The sequence below is a fragment of the Schistocerca nitens genome, chromosome 5 (genome assembly GCF_023898315.1).
Source record: "Schistocerca nitens isolate TAMUIC-IGC-003100 chromosome 5, iqSchNite1.1, whole genome shotgun sequence".
Taxonomy (NCBI): Eukaryota; Metazoa; Arthropoda; class Insecta; order Orthoptera; family Acrididae; genus Schistocerca; species Schistocerca nitens.
In genome coordinates this window covers 403,858,573-403,879,604 of record NC_064618.1, presented here as the reverse complement: position 1 = coordinate 403,879,604, position 21,032 = coordinate 403,858,573, and the positions used below count along the sequence as shown (strand labels likewise).

Genomic DNA, 21,032 nt, shown 5'->3' with positions numbered 1-21,032 from the left:
AATATTTATGTCGCTCTCCGACGTCTGACCCGTCCGTCAGCAAGACTCAGCTTTGTCATAAGCACCTCGGAAGATGTCCAGCGCAGCTCTAAAAGGAACGCAAGGAACCAAAAGCTTCTTCGACCATGGAGTACAGCCCGGAAGACTCATCAGCAACTATTGAGAGAGTTTAGAGAACAGACGTTTGCAACAGAATGCAGGACGATCCTACTGCCTCCAGCATGTATCTCACATTAGGACCACGAAGCCAAGATGAGAGAGAACAGGGCTCATATGGAAGTAACAGGGTGCGACGAAAAGTAATGCCTACAAATCTTCATGTGAAAAGTCTTAAGGCTTTTTAGATAAAACAAGCGTTATTAACATTCTACAGCTTTATTCTTCGTATCTAGATATTTATTGCTCGGTCAGTCATTCTGGAGACGAAAACCTTTATCCCAAGTGTACACCAATTTATTGACACCGTCGCTAGAGAATGGCTGGCTTCGTTGGTGGAGTCACAACTTTACCTTCGCTTGCACTGCTTCATCACTGTCAAAGTGAAGTGTTCGTGTTCTTTAAGTTTTGTAAACAGATGAAACTCGGATGCAGTGAAGTCGAGACTGTACGGAGGATAATCTGTGACACCGAAACCAAGGCGTAGGATTGTTCCAGATGTCTCAGAGTTGAAGGAGAGGGTGGCTCTATGTGTGGACGAACACTCAGAATTCGAAACTCGATTACAGCAAGCTGTTTCTCGCTCACCGACACACTTACGTTACACACGACCATGCTACACGCTACTACTCGGAGCCATCTTTCGGCACGGAGTTGCAACTGGCGTCAGAGGAAAAGTCGGCCGAGTAGCACGCATGACATGCAATATCTCAACCGATATTGTAAACAGAATAAAAAATTCGGAAGCGCTTCTTTTCAGCACATCCTCGTATAAGGGGTGACCCAAAAGTTTCTGTTTGAGGGCGTCGGTGCAGCATATATGCAACACCGCTACTCCAATTCGCTTGTGTAAAAGCATCGACACGTAAGCAAGGGGTTAGAGTGGTATTCGAAAAAAACATTTTGATCGTCGCTTATATGGGGTAATTCAGCTGCTCCTACCTATGGCCTTTATGCTACGTGCAATGCCTTCAAAAACTATGAGCAAGATTTTCATATTCTCTCGCTCGCTTTTAGTCCTACAGAAAAGTGAAGAAGACATTTTTTGTAGGAAATTTAATGCTGTTAAATTTTGTACTAGGATACGTTTGCGCCAGAGGCCCCAGTTTTCGAGTTATTCGAGAAAAACGTGTTTGAAGGTCATTTCTTTTTTCTTGAACAATTCGAAAATTATGTGTTCTAGCGAGAATGTACACCAGTACAAAATTTAACTATATTAAATTTCGTTCAAAAGGATCCTGTTCATTTTTCCTGTAGGACTAATAGTTTGCGCGTAGCAAGTGAGACGTCTTTTTGAAGACATTGCGGGTTGCATAAAACCTGTCGGTGGAGGCAGGTGATTCACCCTGTATACAAACGATTGTCTTTCCCTCGTTGCATCTGCGAGTGGAGCGGCAAAGAGAATGACTAGCAGCGTTGCACCGTATGGTGACTTGTCGAGTATGTATGTACAGTGGATGTGAACCGGGCTTCACAGCTTCACGTCTGCCAGTTCTCCTCTTAAGAAAGCTGGAAAGGGGTACTAACAGAAGTGGTGAAGCTCCGAAAATAGGAGAGAGGTACTGGTGGAGGTGAAGCTATAACTGTGAGGACAGGTCGTAAGACGTGGCTGGACAGGCTAGGCTTGGAGTTCCAGTCTACTTTCAGAACATGTTTTTAAGATGTCCATGAATTGATACCGGTACACATAGCTCACTACGTTTCGCGTCAATATTGAATTATTAAAGTGATTACTGGCAGCCTTTCATTTCTAAGGCCGTAGCAACGGTCGCTTTTAAGAAAAAATACGGTTCTCCTCAATATCAATTTAAAAATACATTAGAAACGTAAGTAAATTGAAAGCCCAATATTATAAAAAGGATAGATTGTTACTCACTGGATAGTGGTTATGCCGAGTCGCAGATAGGCACAACAAAAAGACTGCTAAGCAAGTAAACTTTCAGCCAAAAGGCCTTCCTCTGAAACGGACAAAACACACACACATTGACGCAAACATGGCTTACACACACATGACCACTGACTAGACTCTGATCTGGTGTTGGCTGCCAGAGACAGTGATCGTGTGTACGTGAGCCGAGTTTGTGTCATTGTGTGTGTGTGTGTGTGTGTGTGTGTGTGTGTGTGTGTGTGTGTGTGTGTTTTGTCTATTTCAGAAGAAGGGGTTTGGTTGAAGACTTACTTTGCTTTGCCTGTCTGCGACTCACTAAGTCCACTGTATGGTTAGTAGCAATCTATCCTTTTCATAAGTTTGTCACTATTCCATCCTGGATTTCCATCGTTAAATTTAAAAGTCTAAAACTGACAGTTCCCTTTATGAGACGCTCATATGCAGACGCTACCGCAGATGTTAATTATTTTTCTTCAGTCTTAAGGTACTGTAACTATCACTAACGTACGTACGTACGTAGAGAAGTGGAACATTCGAAAGAGGGAAGGTTGTAGTAAGTTCAGATTGCCTTCCGAGAGTAGATGTTCACGTTCTCCGCGATTTCCCAAAATCACTAGGATGATTACGTTGAAAACGTTACGGCCAATTGCTCGCGCTATCCTTATTCAATGCGAGTTCCACGACCAACGATATAACGCTAAAGTATATTTTCCCTTTGTTCTGTAACGGCCGCTCTGTGTTCCATCGAATGTGTTGTCATGATGACACATACCTATCACATTTGTCAGAGACTGATCATCGAATTAATCAACTTGAAATCCATATTTATTCACTTAATTTAATTTTATGCAGTTACTTATTCATTCCATATGCTGACATTGTAGCCTCTGCATTTGGGAATACGACTCGGCCGGTTATCGACTCCCAATCAGAGATTATTTCTGTAGTGACAAGTTGTAACGGTACAGAAGTCACCTGGACACACTGAGGAAATAGTGGGGAAGATATCTCAGCTACGCAGCAGTGAAACCAGGACTCTCTTGCCTGATGCTTCTCTGGTTTGCAGTTGCAGTCAGTTTCATTATGAAAATAATAGAAACTTAGAAGCTGCTTCGTATCTCTTTCTATGGCCTAACGACATAGGAACATTTCAAAGGCTGATGATGACATAAAGGTAAGATGAGAGATCCAGCAAAATTCAGTCGCTTTATAAGTCCAACAGCATGAAACAAATTTTTCGGAGAAGTAATGAACTCTAAAGTTACTTACAGAAGATATAGCTAAAATATGGTTGAGAAAATAATCCGAAAATGTGGGGAAGACGAAAGAAAAAGCAAATAAAATATATAATGTTTTTCCTTTATAAAAAGCTTTTTGTCAACTCTATGGGAATTATGAATAAAATCTTAAGTATCACTTGCCAACGTCACATGCAAGCCACTATCAATAGGTAATGGAACAATGTTGCCACGTATAGACGGGTGGTAGAAACGTAGTTTCGGATTCCAGACGAGGAGTAAAACGAGAATTTAGTGAAGAACGTGACAAAAATTTATCATTGTACTAGAATTATTTTAATAGTAATAGTAATAATAACAATATTAAGTAAGAACCAGTAACTTTGTTGCATGATGCACTCCTGTAAAGAAACTTGGAAAGATCTGGACGTGTGTCCAACAGAAAAAGGAAATTTGTAAATATGGATGTCATATATATATATATATATATATATATATATATATATATATATATATGACTTTTGAACATTATTAAGGTAAATACATTGTTTTTTCTCTATCAAAATCTTTCATTTGCTAACTAAGACTATCAGTAGTTAGTGCCTTCAGTAGTTAGAATATTTTATTTAGCTGGCAGTATTTGTGAGGTGATTCATGAAAGGTATAGGTTGTTGTTAGTCAGGGCCATTCTTTTGTAGGGATTATTGAAAGTGAGATTGCGTTGCGCTAAAAAATATTGTGTGTCAGTTTAGTGATGATCAGAATAAGTAAAGAGAAAACTGTTTAAGTACGTTGTGTTTTGCTCAGCTGTTTCTGTAGCAAATAACGTAGTTTACCAGCACAGTCACTTTTAATTTTTCTAAGGGGACGTTTCAAAGCTTAGATTATTAAAGGATGATTTCTTCTCGTTTTCCGTGGGATAGTGAGGCATTTAACAATTTATCATTTATTTCATAAAAAAAGTTTTTTATGTAGTGTACTAATTAGTATAAAAGACTCTTTGCTCTGTATGGATGAAGTGAAAAATGAACTATCCTGCCCATTAAGTAATTCTGTCTTTTAACTGGAGAACGACAGGAACATGCCATATCATAGCGACACTGTGTAGTACATAGTGCTGCACTCCTCTTGGAAATAACACGTTCGTGACGTAAAATATATTTACATGCCGTCTACATACGTTAAGTGAAGAAATGCGCCAAAACATGTTATCTGGGGTAATACAGCAGATTATGGACTACGTAAGCTAAATAATTTTTCTTCTGGAGCTCTCAAAATAACAAGAAGCCTGCGTTTCTTATAACGAGACATTATAAAGATGTTTTCTTAAGTTGTTGCCCACTACTTATTTGAATGGATGTTTGTTTGCATAGTAAAGATAATTAACATTAAACGGTCACTAACTTTGGGTTGAAGATGGGGAAACTAGCACGATGAATGTCTGAGGAGTTCTAAGACCCTGCGCTGTAGTACTTCCGCTTTCATAATTATTCCTCTGCACTGAAAGCACATCATTTTACGTCTGCTTTCTCGCAACTAATGTTAGAACGACCACTATTAGCCGCCGTGTACTACAGAAGATGCAGTTCCTGAGCACTGAGACATACATAAATTGTAAGAGAAACAGCGATAAATAAAATAAAATTGCGTCATTCATCATTGCGGTGGTGAGGGTACAAAGATGCTTTAAGCTTTGTTCGTTATCTCCTTACGGTGGAAATCTGACTTTGGATTCACATACTTCAGCTGTAACAAACTTCACAAATCAACAAGAGGACTATAACCCACACTACAGTTTGTGCCCATTTCGTCTCCGGTGAAGTGTCCAGATGCCGTCTCAAGGCATATAGTCTTATATTCAGAGAGGTAGATAGATAGATAGAGAGAGAGAAAGAGAGAGAGAGAGAGAGAGAAAGAGAGAGAGAGAGAGAGAGAGAGAGAAAAAGAGAGAGAGAATGAGAGAGAGTGAGTGAGTGAGTGAGAGAGAGAGAGAGAGAGAGAGAGAGAGAATAAAAAAATCAGAGTTAACAACTAAACAAATGACATTCGGTAATCTCAGCACCAGTCTTTGGAATTTCTCTTCTTTTTTTATCAGATATACGAGTCTCATATGATAATTTGCTTAATTCTCGGTTCGATTTAGCGATCGTAGTGACGCTGTGGTTGGCACGCTGGACTCGTATTCAAGAATATGACGATTCAAACCCGCTTCCGCCCATCCAGATTTAGGTTTTCCGTGATTTTACTAAATCACTCCAGGAAAAAGTCAGCATGGTCCCATTGAAAAGGTACGGCCTATTTTCTTCCCAATCCTGGAAACTTCAACTTTCCGAGCTCGTACTCCATCCCTAACGACCTAGTGGTCGATGGGACGTTTACACCTAATTTGCCGTACTTCCTTCTGCTGTATTTCATCTGATCCCGTGACACCTGCCCCTCTTCATTGAGCTATCCTGGCATGACTCACGACCCGCCAGTACCTCATCTCCTACCTTCCAGACTTCACACAACTTCTCCTGCATACCTTAGGACACCTAGAAGAACGGTTACTGTGGAGACATGACTTAACCACAGTCTGGAGGCTTATTTCCAGAATGAATTTTCACTCTGCGGCGCAGTGTGCACTAATAGGAGCATTTGCCCTCGAAAGGCAAAGATCCCTGGCCCGAGACCAGGTTTGACGCACAATTTTGATGTGACAGGATGTTTCACACATGCCTTAGGATTAAGTGGGATTTCTCGTTTATTACCAATGTTTTAAACACGACGTTGAAATGAGGGAATAAGTACGCACTTCGGAGTAAATCTGTATGCAGAATCGGGACAATGCTCCTGCAAAATTGTTAAAACAGTTTCACATATCAGTCTTGTAAAGCAATGGAGTGGACTGAAATGATCTCATTAATTAAAAAAAAAATGCTCTCATAATCGGCAAGCAGAAAGCGGAAAGGATGGTAAATAAATAATATTCTGTTATAAACATAAAGGGAAATAAAGTCGTCAAGGTAATGTTGGCAAACCATTTACGAGGTAGCCCATGTATTCTCCTGTTGCTACATCCACGCTACACATATAGCCGCACTTACGAGGTGCGTTGAACTGTACATGTGCGCGTCACTCACGTTCCCAGTACAAAGTCTGACAGTATTACAGTCAAGTTTCACGTTGACATATCTCATTTAGTTGCCATTATTAAAAGAGCACTAAGTTCAAAGTGGCAACAATGTGTACGGTTTTTATATTTCTGACAAGATTAAGGTTTAATAACATTACTCAATAAAGCAAACGTATTTCAGTTACTGCAGAACGCAGATGCCAAACAATTTAATAGGTGTATAGCGACCAAAATATGTGATACTCCTATTTTTCTAGGCAGGCAAAATGTGTGATAATAAGACACATTAAAACAGTGAATGGAGGAAAAGTTCGAGTCCTATACTTCGCTTACTGAGCCCCTTAAGGAAACTGGGCCCAGAAAATAATGTAATTTTCCAGAATAAATATAGGAAATGAGGTACTGTTCGAAGTACAGTTGTGAGAGTGGGTCGAGAGTAGTGCGTTTATAACTTAGTCTGCTGCAGGTACCGTAGCTCGGTATGTTCAGTCACGGGGCTGACCGCTGTCTTAAAAACAAACAAAAAAAGTGAATATCTCGTCGATGAGATTTGATATTTTGCCACATCTGCACAGAACCACTGACGCAAAAATGACGACGAGAAACAGATCGAAAGAGCGAAAAAAAAAGTCGCTAGGGCACTTATCGGTGACAACTAAGATTTGAAGTTCGAGTCCAGTTCCGAGACACAGCCTGCTAGGAAGTGTCTCCAGTTCCAACGTATTTTCGTTTCTGAGTTTTCTGTTACTAAAATAGCAGAAAATTTCCATACATACAGGGTGGTCCATTGATCGTGACCGGGCCAAATATCTCACGAAATAAGCGTGAAACGAAAAAACTACAAAGAACGAAACTCATCTAGCTTGAAGGGGGAAACCAGATGGCGCTATGGTTGGTCCGCTAGATGGCACTGCCATAGGTCAAACGGATATAAACTGCGTTTTTTTACATAGACGGCCAATCGAATAAACTGACTTCTCAGAGAAAGTGCACTTACATTTACATAACATCGAATATTGCAGTCAATACTTACCCTCCAGGGTAGTCGAGAGCGCTAACGCGCTGCTTCCTGGACTCGGGTAGGCGCCCCGGCCCTGGACCGAATCCGCCCGGCGGATTAACGACGAGGGCCGGTGTGCCGGCCAGCCTTGATGTGGTTTTTAAGCAGTTTTCCACATCCTACTAGGTGAACACCGGGATGGTCCCCACGTCCCACCTCAGTTACACAACTCGCAGACATCTGAAACACATTCACACTATTTCACGATTCACACAAGACGCAGACAGCTGGGGTAAACTAATTCCGTCCCGGGGGGTATGGGGTGGCGGCAGGACGGGCATCCGGCCACCCCTTAAAATTAGCCATGCCAATTCCGTACTTAACCCTGCCGACCCTGCGCACAATGCGGGATAATGGCAGTAGCAAAAGAAGAAGAGATTGTTGTCAATACTTCTGTTGAACCAATAAGAAAGTGTCAGAAGCGATTAGCTAACTCGAAGGTGAATAAAATAATATTTTGATCTATTGGAACGCGAACCAGCAACACATCACCTACAACACTTTACAGCACTGCGTCTCCACTGGTTATGTTATACTGACCATTACTTAAATGCGGACGTACTTCACATCTTACCAATTTTAATCGTAGACGTATTATTAACTGACATTGGACTATTGCAACTTGTACCAAGTACAATACGTTTTTTATGAATCCTCAGTGTGCCGTTGCCTTGAAACGGCATACTTTCATAACTTAGTTACAGTAATTCTTTAACCATCAATATGACGTTTCCCGTCATTTTATTACAATAAATCACACAACTGACGATGAGTTTTCGAGTTTATCAGTTTGTTGGTGCTTAGGAATGGCATGTATATCACATACACATGTGGAAAATATCACAACACTGGACTCGCATTCGAGAGGACGACGGTTCAAACACACGTTCGTCCATCATGATTTAGGTTTTCCGTGATTTTCTTAAATCACTTGAGGTAAATGCCGGGATCATTCTTATGAAAGGACATGGGCGACTTCTTTTCCCATCCTTCTCTAATCCGATGCAACCAATGACCTCGCTGTTTGGTCCCCTCCCACGAATCAACCAACGAGCCAACCAAAATATCGCACTCCGCGAGTCTGTACTGAAGGGAGGCGGTGTCATGTGACATAGATGGTGTCCTTGCATCTCACTGATTTACATTCAAACGAGCGTTCGGAATGTCTGACTTGCTAGATATTGCGCCGCACGTTCGGAAAGACTCTTCAAAGCTACGACGTCAAAACCTCGGCACGCTCAATGCTCACGTTCGAAACCACTATTCGTGTACTGACTTCTTTAGAGATGACGAAGTAAAATATTGCGTGTTTGCAGAAAATATTAGTTTACATACTTATCGTACCATTTCCATAAGTCATGAAAAAATTATCAGTGCCGATAGGAACTGGTTAAAAAGTTGTTTTAACTTTTGGGCATACACTACTGGTCATTAAAATTGCTACACCACGAAGATGACGTGCAACAGGCTCGAAATTTAACCGACAGGAAGAAGATGCTGTGATATGCAAATGATTAGCTTTTCAGAGCATTCACACAAGGTTAGCGCCGGTGGTGACACCTACAACGTGCTGACATGAGGAAAGTTTCCAACCGATTTCTCATACACAAACAGCAGTTGACCGGTGTTGCCTGGTGATACGTTGTTGTGATTCCTCGGGTAAGGAGGAGAAATGCGTACCATCACGTTTCCGACTTTGATAAAGGTCGGATTGTAGCTTATCGCGATTGCGGTTTATCGTATCGCGACATTGCTGCTCGCGTTGGTCGAGATCCAATGACTGTTAGCAGAATATGGAATCGGTGGGTTCAGGAGGGTAATACGGAACGCCGTGATGGATCCCAACGGCCTCGTATCACTATCAGTCGAGATGACAGGCATCTTATCCGCATGGCTGTAACGGATCGTGCAGCCACGTCTCTATCCCTGAATCAACAGATGGGGGCGTTTACAAGACAATAACCATCTGCACGAACAGTTCGACGACGTTTGCATGGACTATCAGCTCGGTGACCATGGCTACGGTTACCCTTGACGCTGCTTCACAGACAGGAACGCCTGCGATGGTGTACTCAACGACGAACCTGGGTGCACGAATGGAAAACGTCATTTTTTCGGATGAATCCACGTTCTGTCTACAGAATCATGATGGTCGCATCCGTGTTTGGAGACATCGTGGTGAACGCACATTGGAAGACTGTACCCGTCATCGCTATACTGGCGCATCACCCGGCGTGATGGTATGGGGTGCCATTGGTTACACGTCTCTGTCACCTCTTGTTCTCATCCTCGGCACTTTGAACAGCGGACGTTACATTTCAGATATGTTACGACCCGTGGCTCTACCCTTCATTCGATCCCTGTGAAACCATACATTTTAGCAGAATAACGCACGACCGCGTGTTGCAGGATCTGAACGGGCCTTTCTGGATACTGAAAATGTTTGACTGCTGTCCTGGCCAGCATAATCTCCAGATCTCTCAACAATTGGAAACGTCTGGTCAATGGTGACCGAGCAACTGACTCGTCCCAATACGTCAGTCACTACTCTTGATGAACTGTCGTATCGTGTTGAAGCTGCATGGGCAGCTGTACCTGTACACGCCATCCAAGCTCTGTTTGACTCAATGCCCAGGCGTATCAAGGCTTTTATTAGGGCCAGAGGTGGTTGTTCTGGGTACTGATTTCTCAGGATCTATGCACCCAAATTGCGTGAAAATGCAATCACAAATCAGTTCTATTATAATATCTTTGTCCAATGAATACCCGTTTATCATCTGCATTTCTTCTTAGTGTAGCAATTTTAATAGCCAGTAATGTATTAAGAAATTATTGCCTCAAGAACTATTGAGAAAGTATTTAAATCCTTTTGGCAAAACCTGTTAAACATACTCACCGTGCTACTGCGTTGTTACGTCAGCTGCTGTACTCGGAGTCTGGGAAAAAAAGAATGTGGCGGATCACGGAGAAGCCACTCTGTGTTAGGTTTTATTTCGAGAACTGTCTTTCACTTGCGGTAGTCTGGGAGATTGGGCATGCAGTTGTGAGATAATACCCGGCAAAAATGAGCAACAAATGGAGTGGCTGCCGGCGCTGTTTGCCGTTACGCGGCAGGTTTCCAGCGGCGGCTGGGCTGGGAAAACCAAACAAGTAATCTGCGGATGCGCTGACGTAGGCGAGAGGAGCACCCGGTAATGACCAGGCTCTGCCGCTAGCCAAACAAGCCGTGTTGTGTTGCGGGCGAATTTACGCAGCTGACCTTCAGGCTGTGGAAAACTACTCCCTGCATAACGTTTTTTGTCGCACGAGTAATTCAAACTGCTTCAGTTTCCTTGAGCAATCTGCCTTCATCCATCGTCATGCCAACGCAGACCTTGGCAGTGTTCGTGCATACCACTCCTTTCGTTTTTTGTTTCCTTTTCACGTTAGACCAGTCAGGCCTACTGTTTGCAACTGTTCTTTTGTGTTTGTGTCGCTAATGGTAGTTCTTGTCATCTTCATATTAAGCTGTTTGAGGAGAGAGTACAGGCAGTATGCAGACAAATGACGTATCGATCTGATTATTGTTAGTGACCTTTTTTTACCCCAGTCGCGTTTCATCCGTACTTCAGCTTGTAGTGTTACATTCAGCTGTCTACGAGCGAAGAATTTCTGTTAAAAAGATCCTCCATAGATTTTCACAATCTGTAATCGCGTCAACGCTGGCAAAAGCTTCCTCTAAGTCTACAAATGCTATAAATGTTGGTTTGCCTTTCCTTAATCTTTCTTCTAAGAGAAGTCACTAATTTCTCACGTGTTCCTATGTTTCTTCGGAATTCAAAGTGATCTTCCTCGAGGTTAATCTCCGTCGTACTATTATACACACATCAAAAGAAGTTTTGCATCACCATGGTTCCAGAACGTTGACTGTGGATATTGTATCACCGACACAGTCCCTTTGACTGTTCAAAGATGTCACTAAACGCACCCAAAGACGTGAACAACCATGCATGAGCAGCGTCTATTGTACGGAGGATGTCCGACTGCCGATCAGTTTCAGTCATTCCACCTAGAAGGAGGTACACGGCTCGTGTTGTCTTAGTTCTACCATGTCTAGACGTTCAATACCGCGGTTCGACCGCGTCCGCATTGTTGCTTTGTGCCAGGAAGGGCTCTCAACAAGGGAAGTGTCCAGGCGTCTCGGAGTGTATCAACGCGATGTTGTTCGGACACGGAGGAGATACAGAGAGACAGGAACTGTCGATGGCATGCCTCGCTCAAGCCGTCGAAGGGCTACTACCGCAGTGGATGACCACTACCTTCGGATTATGGCTCGGAGGGACTCTGACAGCAACACAGCCATGTTGAATAATGCTTTCCGTGCAGCCACAGGACGTCATGTTACGACTCAAATGTGCACAATAGGCTGCATGATCCGCAACTTAACCCCCGACGTCCATGGCGAGGTCCATCTTTGCAACCACGACACCATGCAATGCGGCACAGATGGGCCCATCAACATACCGAATGGACCGCTCAGGATTGGCATCACGTTCTCTTCACCGATGAGTGTCGCGTATGCCATCAACCAGACAATCGTCGGAGATGTATCTGGAGGCAAACCGATCAGGCTGAACGCATTAAGACACACTATCTAGTGAGTGCAGCAAAGTTTGGGTTCCCTGATGTTTTGGGGTGTCATTACGTCCGGCCGACGTACGCCGCTGGTGGTCATGGAAGGCGCCGTAACGGCTGTACGATACGCGAACGCCATCCTCCGACCGATAGTTTAACCATATTGGCAGCATATTGGCGAGGCATTTGTCTTCACGGACGACAGTTCGCGCCCCCATCGTGCACACCCTGTGAATGACTTCCTTCAGGATAACGACACCACTCGACTAGAGTGGCCTGGATGTTCTGCGGGTATGAACCCCCCCCCCCCCCCCCGAACATGCCTGGCATAGATTGAAAAGGGCTGTTTGTGGACGACGTGACCAGCTAACCACCCTGAGGTATCTAGTCCGAATCGCCGTTGAGGAGTGGGACAATCTGCACCAACAGTGCCTTAATGAACTTGTGGATAGTATGCCACGACGGATACAGGTGTCCGCAGCTCGTGGTCGTGCGGTAGAGTTCTCGCTTCCCACGCCCGGGTTCCCGGGTTCGATTCCCGGCGGGATCAGGGATTTTCTCTGCCTCGTGATGACTGGGTGTTGTGTGATGTCCTTAGGTTACTTAGGTTTAAGTAGTTCTAAGTTCTAGAGGACTGATGACCATAGATGTTAAGTCCCATAGTGCTCAGAGCCATTTGAACCAGTTTTTGAATACAGGTATGCATGCATGCAAGAGGAAGTGGTATTGGGTATTAGAGGTACTGGTGTGTACAACAATGTGGACCACCATCTCTGAAGGTATCACTGTTTGACGGCATAACATGCAATGTGTGGTTTTCGTGAGCAGTGAAAAGGCCAGAAATGATGTTTTATTGGTCTCTATTCAAATTTTCTGTACAGGTTCCGGATCTCTCGGAACCGAGGTGACGCAAAACTTTTTTTGATGTGCATATAATCAATCTAAAAAATTCCAGTGTGAGCAGGTCTCTTTCATTTATACGATCTTCTTATATGATTCTTAAACAAAGTGTTTGCGATTATTAAATTATGCTCTCTGCAACAATGTGGCTTCCTACTTCATTCATTTCCCCCAGGCCTTATTCATCAATTGTTTTTCGTTCTTTCCCTTCCCCTACTGTCACCCATCACAGTTAAACCTTCGTCTCCCCTTAACTGTCTATATAATTTCTTTTACCGTATATTTTTTCGACCTCTTCATCAGATGCGGAGCTATTTGGTGGATGAACTTATACTAATGTGGTGCGTACTGGATGCATGCCTCCCTGCAATAATGCGTTCACTATGTTGTTCACTGCAGCTACCGACTTTCGTATTTTCTTATTCATTATTAGACCTATTCCTGAATTACCCCTAACTGAGGTTCTAATCATAACTCTGTATTCACCTGCCCAGAAGTCTTTTGCTACTGTCATCGAACTTCGCTAGTTCCCACTACGTCCAGTTTCAACCTATCCATTCAATTTTTTTTAATTGTCTAACCTCTCTGCCTCCGACCACTTTTGTTTCCCTAACAACGACATCCTCCTGAGTTGTCCCCGACTAGAGATCCGTTTGGGAGATCATTTCACCTCCCAAAAATTTTACTCAAGAGGATGCCATGATCATTCAGCAATACAGCAGAGCTGCAATGCCCTCGGAAAAATTAAACTTGTAATTTCCTCTTACTTTCAACCGTTCGCAGTACCAGCACAGCAAGGCTTTGATAGTCGTTGGTTGGTATTGAACGGCCATATCAGTCAGCCACCGAGATCATTTTCCTTGCAAGTATTGCAAAGGCTGCTGCCCCTCTTCAGGAACCATACATTTGGCTGACCTCTCATCAGATACCCCACCATTGAGTTTGCACCTACGGTACAGTCGTCTGTATCGTTGAAGCACAAAAGCTACACTACCGCGGCGAGATCCATGGTTCGTGGGGGAGAATGTTCGTTTTATCGATTTGCGTTAACAGAGACAGTAAAACAGGAAGAATAACCAGTATTCCAGCGGCGACTCGCAAGCCAACCTTTCCCGTGTTGTCTGCTACCGCCATTCGACACTGCTTATCATTATTCAGTTGCTGCTGAAGTATTGGTTACTGTTTCTGTTTTACTGCCCTTGTTAATACATATCGATAAAACGAATATCGCACTAGATTAATTTGGAACCACTTTGTCGAATGGGACCATGCGCGGCTTGGAACGTTGATAGTGATTGGTTGGTTTGTGGGGGTTGAAGGGACCAGACTACAAACGCCATCGGTCCCGAACTTTGATATAGGTAACTACTTATTTACACCTCGTACAAAATAGATACGTGCCTCAAAGTTTTATGACCTTCAAAGTTGTCACCAGCATTGTGTACAACCCGTTGCCAGCGATGTGGACGTCGTAGGATCTCTTAGCAGTGCCAGTTGTGTTGACAGTTCGAGCGGCGCGGTCTATTGCCTGACGAATTCGTAGCAGTTCTGAAGCGAATACCGTGAAGTGTTCCCTTCAGTTTAGAAATCGAGTTAAACTCACGACGGTTTAAGTCAGGGGAGTGCAATAGGTGGTATAGCACTTAGCAGCTCCATCAGTCAAACAAATCAGTAATAGCTTGCACTGTATGTGTTTGAGCATTGTCCTGCAAAATGATGGTCAGGTCCTGCAGAAAGAGTCATAACTTCTCTCTATAAGCTGGTCGTAGGTTGTGTTCCAAAAATGAACAGCGTAGAGACAGAAGTTATGACACTTTCTGCAGGACCTGACCATCATTTTGCAGGACAATGCTCAAACACATACAGTGCAAGCTATTACTGATTTGTTTGACTGATGGAGCTGCTTAGTGCTATACCACCTATTGCACTCCCCTGACTTAAACCATCGTGAGTTTAACTCGATTTCTAAACTGAAGGAAACACTTCACGGTATTCGCTTCAGAACTGCTACGAATTCGTCAGGCAATAGACCGCGCCGCTCGAACTGTCAACACAACTGGCACTGCTAAGAGTGTCCTACGACTTCCACATCGCTGGCAACGGGTTGTACACAATGCTGGCGACTACTTTGAAGATCAGTAAAACTTTGAAACACGTATATATTTTGTACGAGGTGTAAATAAATAGTTGCCACTATTACAGTTCCAGCCGTCGAAAAATTCGTCTTTAAAAATCTTTCATTTGTCACGAGGAAGAATCCAACGCTTTTCAGTGACACTAGTTGTCACACGAAATATCTGATGAGCAGTATTTGTTCGGATCTGCTCCAATTACGCATTGCATAAGGAAAATTGCTAATGTTTGCCCAAACAATAGAGAAAAAGCACCTGATGACTCTTAGGGGAGACCGTATATACGTTACGTACATCATTATTCGAGGTATCCCACACGAGTGACTATCACAGCTGTCGTAAGCTATACATTTAGTCTAATTATTTATGTAACGTATAACGGCTGAATCCTGAATACGCTTAGAAATGCCAAGATTTTAACGGAGACTTCAATAATAATATAAATATTTCGTAGCTCTTATACAAAACCTTGTACAAAAATCTCAGTTTCGCTCGAAACCTAGGAGGAATACAGTAACTCCAGGTAGAAATGGGAAACATACTGAGAGCTCAGCGTAAATGCAGATACACTCCTGGAAATGGAAAAAAGAACACATTGACACCGGTGTGTCAGACCCACCATACTTGCTCCGGACACTGCGAGAGGGCTGTACAAGCAATGATCACACGCACGGCACAGCGGACACACCAGGAACCGCGGTGTTGGCCGTCGAATGGCGCTAGCTGCGCAGCATTTGTGCACCGCCGCCGTCAGTGTCAGCCAGTTTGCCGTGGCATACGGAGCTCCATCGCAGTCTTTAACACTGGTAGCATGCCGCGACAGCGTGGACGTGAACCGTATGTGCAGTTGACGGACTTTGAGCGAGGGCGTATAGTGGGCATGCGGGAGGCCGGGTGGACGTACCGCCGAATTGCTCAACACGTGGGGCGTGAGGTCTCCACAGTACATCGATGTTGTCGCCAGTGGTCGGCGGAAGGTGCACGTGCCCGTCGACCTGGGACCGGACCGCAGCGACGCACGGATGCACGCCAAGACCGTAGGATCCTACGCAGTGCCGTAGGGGACCGCACCGCCACTTCCCAGCAAATTAGGGACACTGTTGCTCCTGGGGTATCGGCGAGGACCATTCGCAACCGTCTCCATGAAGCTCGGCTACGGTCCCGCACACCGTTAGGCCGTCTTCCGCTCACGCCCCAACATCGTGCAGCCCGCCTCCAGTGGTGTCGTGACAGGCGTGAATGGAGGGACGAATGGAGACGTGTCGTCTTCAGCGATGAGAGTCGCTTCTGCCTTGGTGCCAATGATGGTCGTGTGCGTGTTTGGCGCCGTGCAGGTGAGCGCCACAATCAGGACTGCATACGACCGAGGCACACAGGACCAACACCCGGCATCATGGTGTGGGGAGCGATCTCCTACACTGGCCGTACACCACTGGTGATCGTCGAGGGGACACTGAATAGTGCACGGTACATCCAAACCGTCATCGAACCCATCGTTCTACCATTCCTAGACCGGCAAGGGAACTTGCTGTTCCAACAGGACAATGCACGTCCGCATGTATCCCGTGCCACCCAACGTGCTCTAGAAGGTGTAAGTCAACTACCCTGGCCAGCAAGATCTCCGGATCTGTCCCCCATTGAGCATGTTTGGGACTGGATGAAGCGTCGTCTCACGCGGTCTGCACGTCCAGCACGAACGCTGGTCCAACTGAGGCGCCAGGTGGAAATGGCATGGCAAGCCGTTCCACAGGACTACATCCAGCATCTCTACGATCGTCTCCATGGGAGAATAGCAGCCTGCATTGCTGCGAAAGGTGGATGTACACTGTACTAGTGCCGACATTGTGCATGCTGTGTTGCCTGTGTCTATGTGCCTGTGGTTCTGTCAGTGTGATCATGTGATGTATCTGACCCCAGGAATGTGTCAATAAAGTTTCCCCTTCCTGGGACAATGAATTCACGGTGTTCTTATTTCAATTTCCAGGAGTGTATATTCGCCATCGGTTTTTGTTATGTAATTCAAGTAAAGCCTGAAGGCTGTTCATTACCTATCCGTCACTGTACTCCACTCAATCTATGATACTTTCTTATCTAATTAAGCAAAAGTTACAAAGAGCAGGGCACTCGCAACACTAAGAAATAAATTCTCGCAACTTTCCTGGATTTTAAGAGTGTGAGAGCAAAAATAATAATGCCTTTTCGCGCCGAATGACGAAAGAAAGATATAGAAAAATGCGAAGACGTGTTTTACATTATCTGAAAAACGATAGCTCTTCTGACGTGCTCAGCTAAAGTTGGCACTACATTCTAGACACTTTAACATTATTAAATGGTCAAATCACTGTTCTAAAGCGCAATCTCGGAACACGGGTATCTTCTAAACAGCCAAGTCACAGAATGCGTGATGTAAAATCACAAATGAAGTAGCATCATACTTATCATTTCAAAGGAATAGTTGATTAACTACGCAACACCGTAGGTAATTTATGCTGTGTAGTTTGTTTAACATCACATTCCTGTTTGAAATTCGCTTATAACAGAAACGAGTATATAAACAATAAGTACATGGAACACCACTCATTAACTGTGCCACACTATTCAAATCCATTATTAACACTTCTTAAAGACGCCTTTTTGATGTGTTTCAGGGACCGTCTAAAAGTGCACGTTGGCTTTCCGTCGAGGTAGTTGGAGGCGTGGATCACCAACCATGAAACCTCTCACCAACCACCAGCCAACCACTGACGCCAGAGATCTGTCCACTGTCCAGTACAGACAACAGTGAATCAACTGACGCTTCAGACACATTATCCAATGAACTGGACTTCATTACATGTTGTACAACATGTCAGAATAATATTTAAGTTCCTGAGTTTTCTTCAGAACCTGAAATACTGGACGAACCATTGATTTCAGGTGTTGCCTCGATGGATTTTGTCACCGGTGTTTCACTGTGTGTTAGTAATAGGGCTGATTTCAGTGTGAAAATTTAGCATTTCATTTCCTGTTATCTAACAGAAAACTCGAAAAGAAGCGCTAAGTTAATGTGCCTTACAGTTCCTCAATGGCAAATGGCCAGTAGTGTCAAATAATCATGTAATTAGGTCAAGGTTCACAGTCACAAAAAAAAATCTGATCTCATTACGTACCCTCATCGGTGTCTTGCTCACGGTATAAGTTTACTAAGTGATCAAGTAACTGTGAATATTAATTATCCTGTAGAGGGTGGGATGGTACAAGCTGAAGATTACAAATCTATACTTGTCCACTATAATCTCAAATACTGAAAAAATATGACACTATGAAACAGGGATCATGAGATGGAAATGTGAATGGCTGTCAACCTAGAGAAAATAACATATTTCATGAATTAATTAATTACCTTAGTGTGTAGCTGTAGAATATTACATTCCTTTACAAAAAGAAGAAAGTACTATTATCTAGAAACCTCCATCGCAGAGTAAAAACTCCTATCTCCAAATACAGAAACTATGATTCCAGTTAGTTAGCGGATGCCTTTTTCTTATCAGTTCCAGCAAGAATAAGAGTTCTTTAGAAATAATACCTTCAGCACATCGCTCCGAGCTTTTCTAGCTGCACCATGAATATTTACCTGCATGTCTCACCTTATGCAAGGGAATGGCAAAACTTCCGCTTCCTGATTTCGAGTGTTATTTCTCAGTAATTAACGACAGACATTGGTACTAAAGCTCCGAAATAAGCTTTCAAATAAAACGAGCGGTGCAACAGTGGAAAGAAGATTGGAGGAACTTGTGAAACTTCATGAATATTAAGTGATACTAATGGATCAGGATGACTGTATTTCATGTTCTGCTGTTATGTTTCTCCACACACGTTAGCTCTTTCACAATTTTATCATCATTACAAATTTCAGTATGTGTTTTACAAATGAATCAAGTTTTTCAGTTTGAGTGAAGTACTTTACAGTTGATGGTATCGTACGAGTGACTGATAAAAAATAGAACTTTTTTTAAAAATATTTAAATATTTGTAGAATATGCTTTGCATCTACCTGAAAATTACAGTAAATCTATGTCACTTCATTATTTATTCAGAATTCTTGAAGCGTTTACAATGTGGCGTGTTTATGTGTTGGTGATAACTTTAGTATATCTAAATGCTTATTTTGTACTTTTCTAATAAAAATATTTCATATCAGCCGCTGTGTATCTCTCTTTTCTATCTATTTGATCCCTTCTACAACATACCCAATTGAAAATACTGCAAAAGAGGCACAAATTGCTCGTTAAACCGAAATAAATTTTAATTTGCATGAAAAAGTAGACCAAAAAAACAATTTTTTTTTCACTTTCACAGTTAACTCTAAGAGAACCACTTTGAATTTTGTCATATTATTTAAATTGCCACTCGAAATGTGATTAAAACTGCATATTCACGTTTGGTAAATGTCTGCAAACAGAATATCAAAGACATCAGAAAGGTAAGTGTTAATATGGTAACTTACTGCCCGTATTCTATTATTGTAAATGACTCACCTTTGTCTACTTATCCTGGGTGTAGCTACAGCATCGTAAGACTATGGTTAACTGTTTGGATTAGATTAGATTAGATTCAGTTTTCGTTCCATAGACCCAAAAAATGAGGTTATTCTCGTGGGTGTGGAACGTTAGAAAGTATGACATACAAAATAAAACATTTGAATATAATACTTACTACCCTGATCATTTGTCAGGAGACAGTCGAAAATAAGCTAATACAATGCAGTAAACTGGGACAGCTAATATTTACAGAATTAACACACTGTCAGAATGAAACACTGTTACCTATTATTAACAAATTTATCATACGCAAAATACCTAATCTTGACTGTTGTGACAAACTGTTGTCAAAATTGAAATCTGCCAGATATTTTTACTTAAGCTGACTTAAAAGTCTCTGTTAAGATATTCATCTATGGAGTAGAAGGAGTTGCCTATGAAAAAATCTTTCAAACTCTGTTTAAACGGTGCTTTATCTGAAACCAAGTTTTTAATGGTTGCTGGCAATTCATTAAAAATGCGTGTTCCTGAATATTGGACCCCTTTTTGGACCAAGGTAAGTGATTTTAGGCCTTTATGTAGATTGTTCTTATTCCTAGTATTGATACTGTGTACTGAGCTATTGGTTGGAAATAGAGATGTATTACTTGCAACAAATTTCATTAAGGAATAAATATACTGAGAAGCAGTGGTTAGAATATAAAGTTCCTTGAACAGGTTTCTGCAAGGTGTTCTTGAATTTACGCCACAAATGATTCTTATCACACGCTTTTGCACGCTATAAACTTTTGCTCGGTTTGATGAGTAGCCCCAGAATATGATCCCATACGACATAATAGAATGAAAGTAAGCAAAGTATGCAAGTTTTTTTGTATTTATATCTCCTACACCAGACATCATTCTCACGGCAAATACAGACTTGTTTAGGCACTTAACCAATTCTGTGGTATGCCCTCCCCAATAGAATTTATTACCGACTTGTAACCCTTGTCAGATCCAAAAATTATACGTATTAATTATATTTCCACATCCAAACTACGTAACACACACACACACACACACACACACACACACACACACACACACACACAAGCTGGGTTGGTTTGGAAAACAGCCTTATGAAAACACAATTCGTTGATATTTACATTTACCCAGACATGTTTCGACACTTATGTGTCATGTCCTATGGGTCAAATCACTGGATTAACAGGAGAGCAGCGACAATAACACAACACCTCCCACTGAGTAGTATGTTGTCATAAGTGTCTGCTCAGATCACATTTCGCCACATTTTGCGGTAGTACTTCTGAGGTGATTTAGTGTGTGGAAAACTGGGTGAAAACAGTACACTAAATAGCAGTTGATCGAGACACGAACCAGAAACGCGAAACAGGACGAAAAATTTTGAA

The 21,032-nt window shown here is 42.7% G+C and overlaps 1 protein-coding gene across 1 annotated transcript in view; it reads left to right on the top strand.

The window, feature by feature from the left end:
* LOC126259987 (uncharacterized) overlaps positions 1-19,282 on the top strand; it is a 35,460-nt gene extending 16,178 nt beyond the window's left edge. Inside the window, exon 3 of the mRNA XM_049957119.1 lies at positions 17,752-19,282. Within this exon, the coding sequence (XP_049813076.1) occupies positions 17,752-17,791 (40 nt within the window). The 3' untranslated portion in view covers positions 17,792-19,282. The remainder of the gene's footprint in view (positions 1-17,751) is intronic.
* Positions 19,283-21,032: the final 1,750 nt, after the last annotated feature.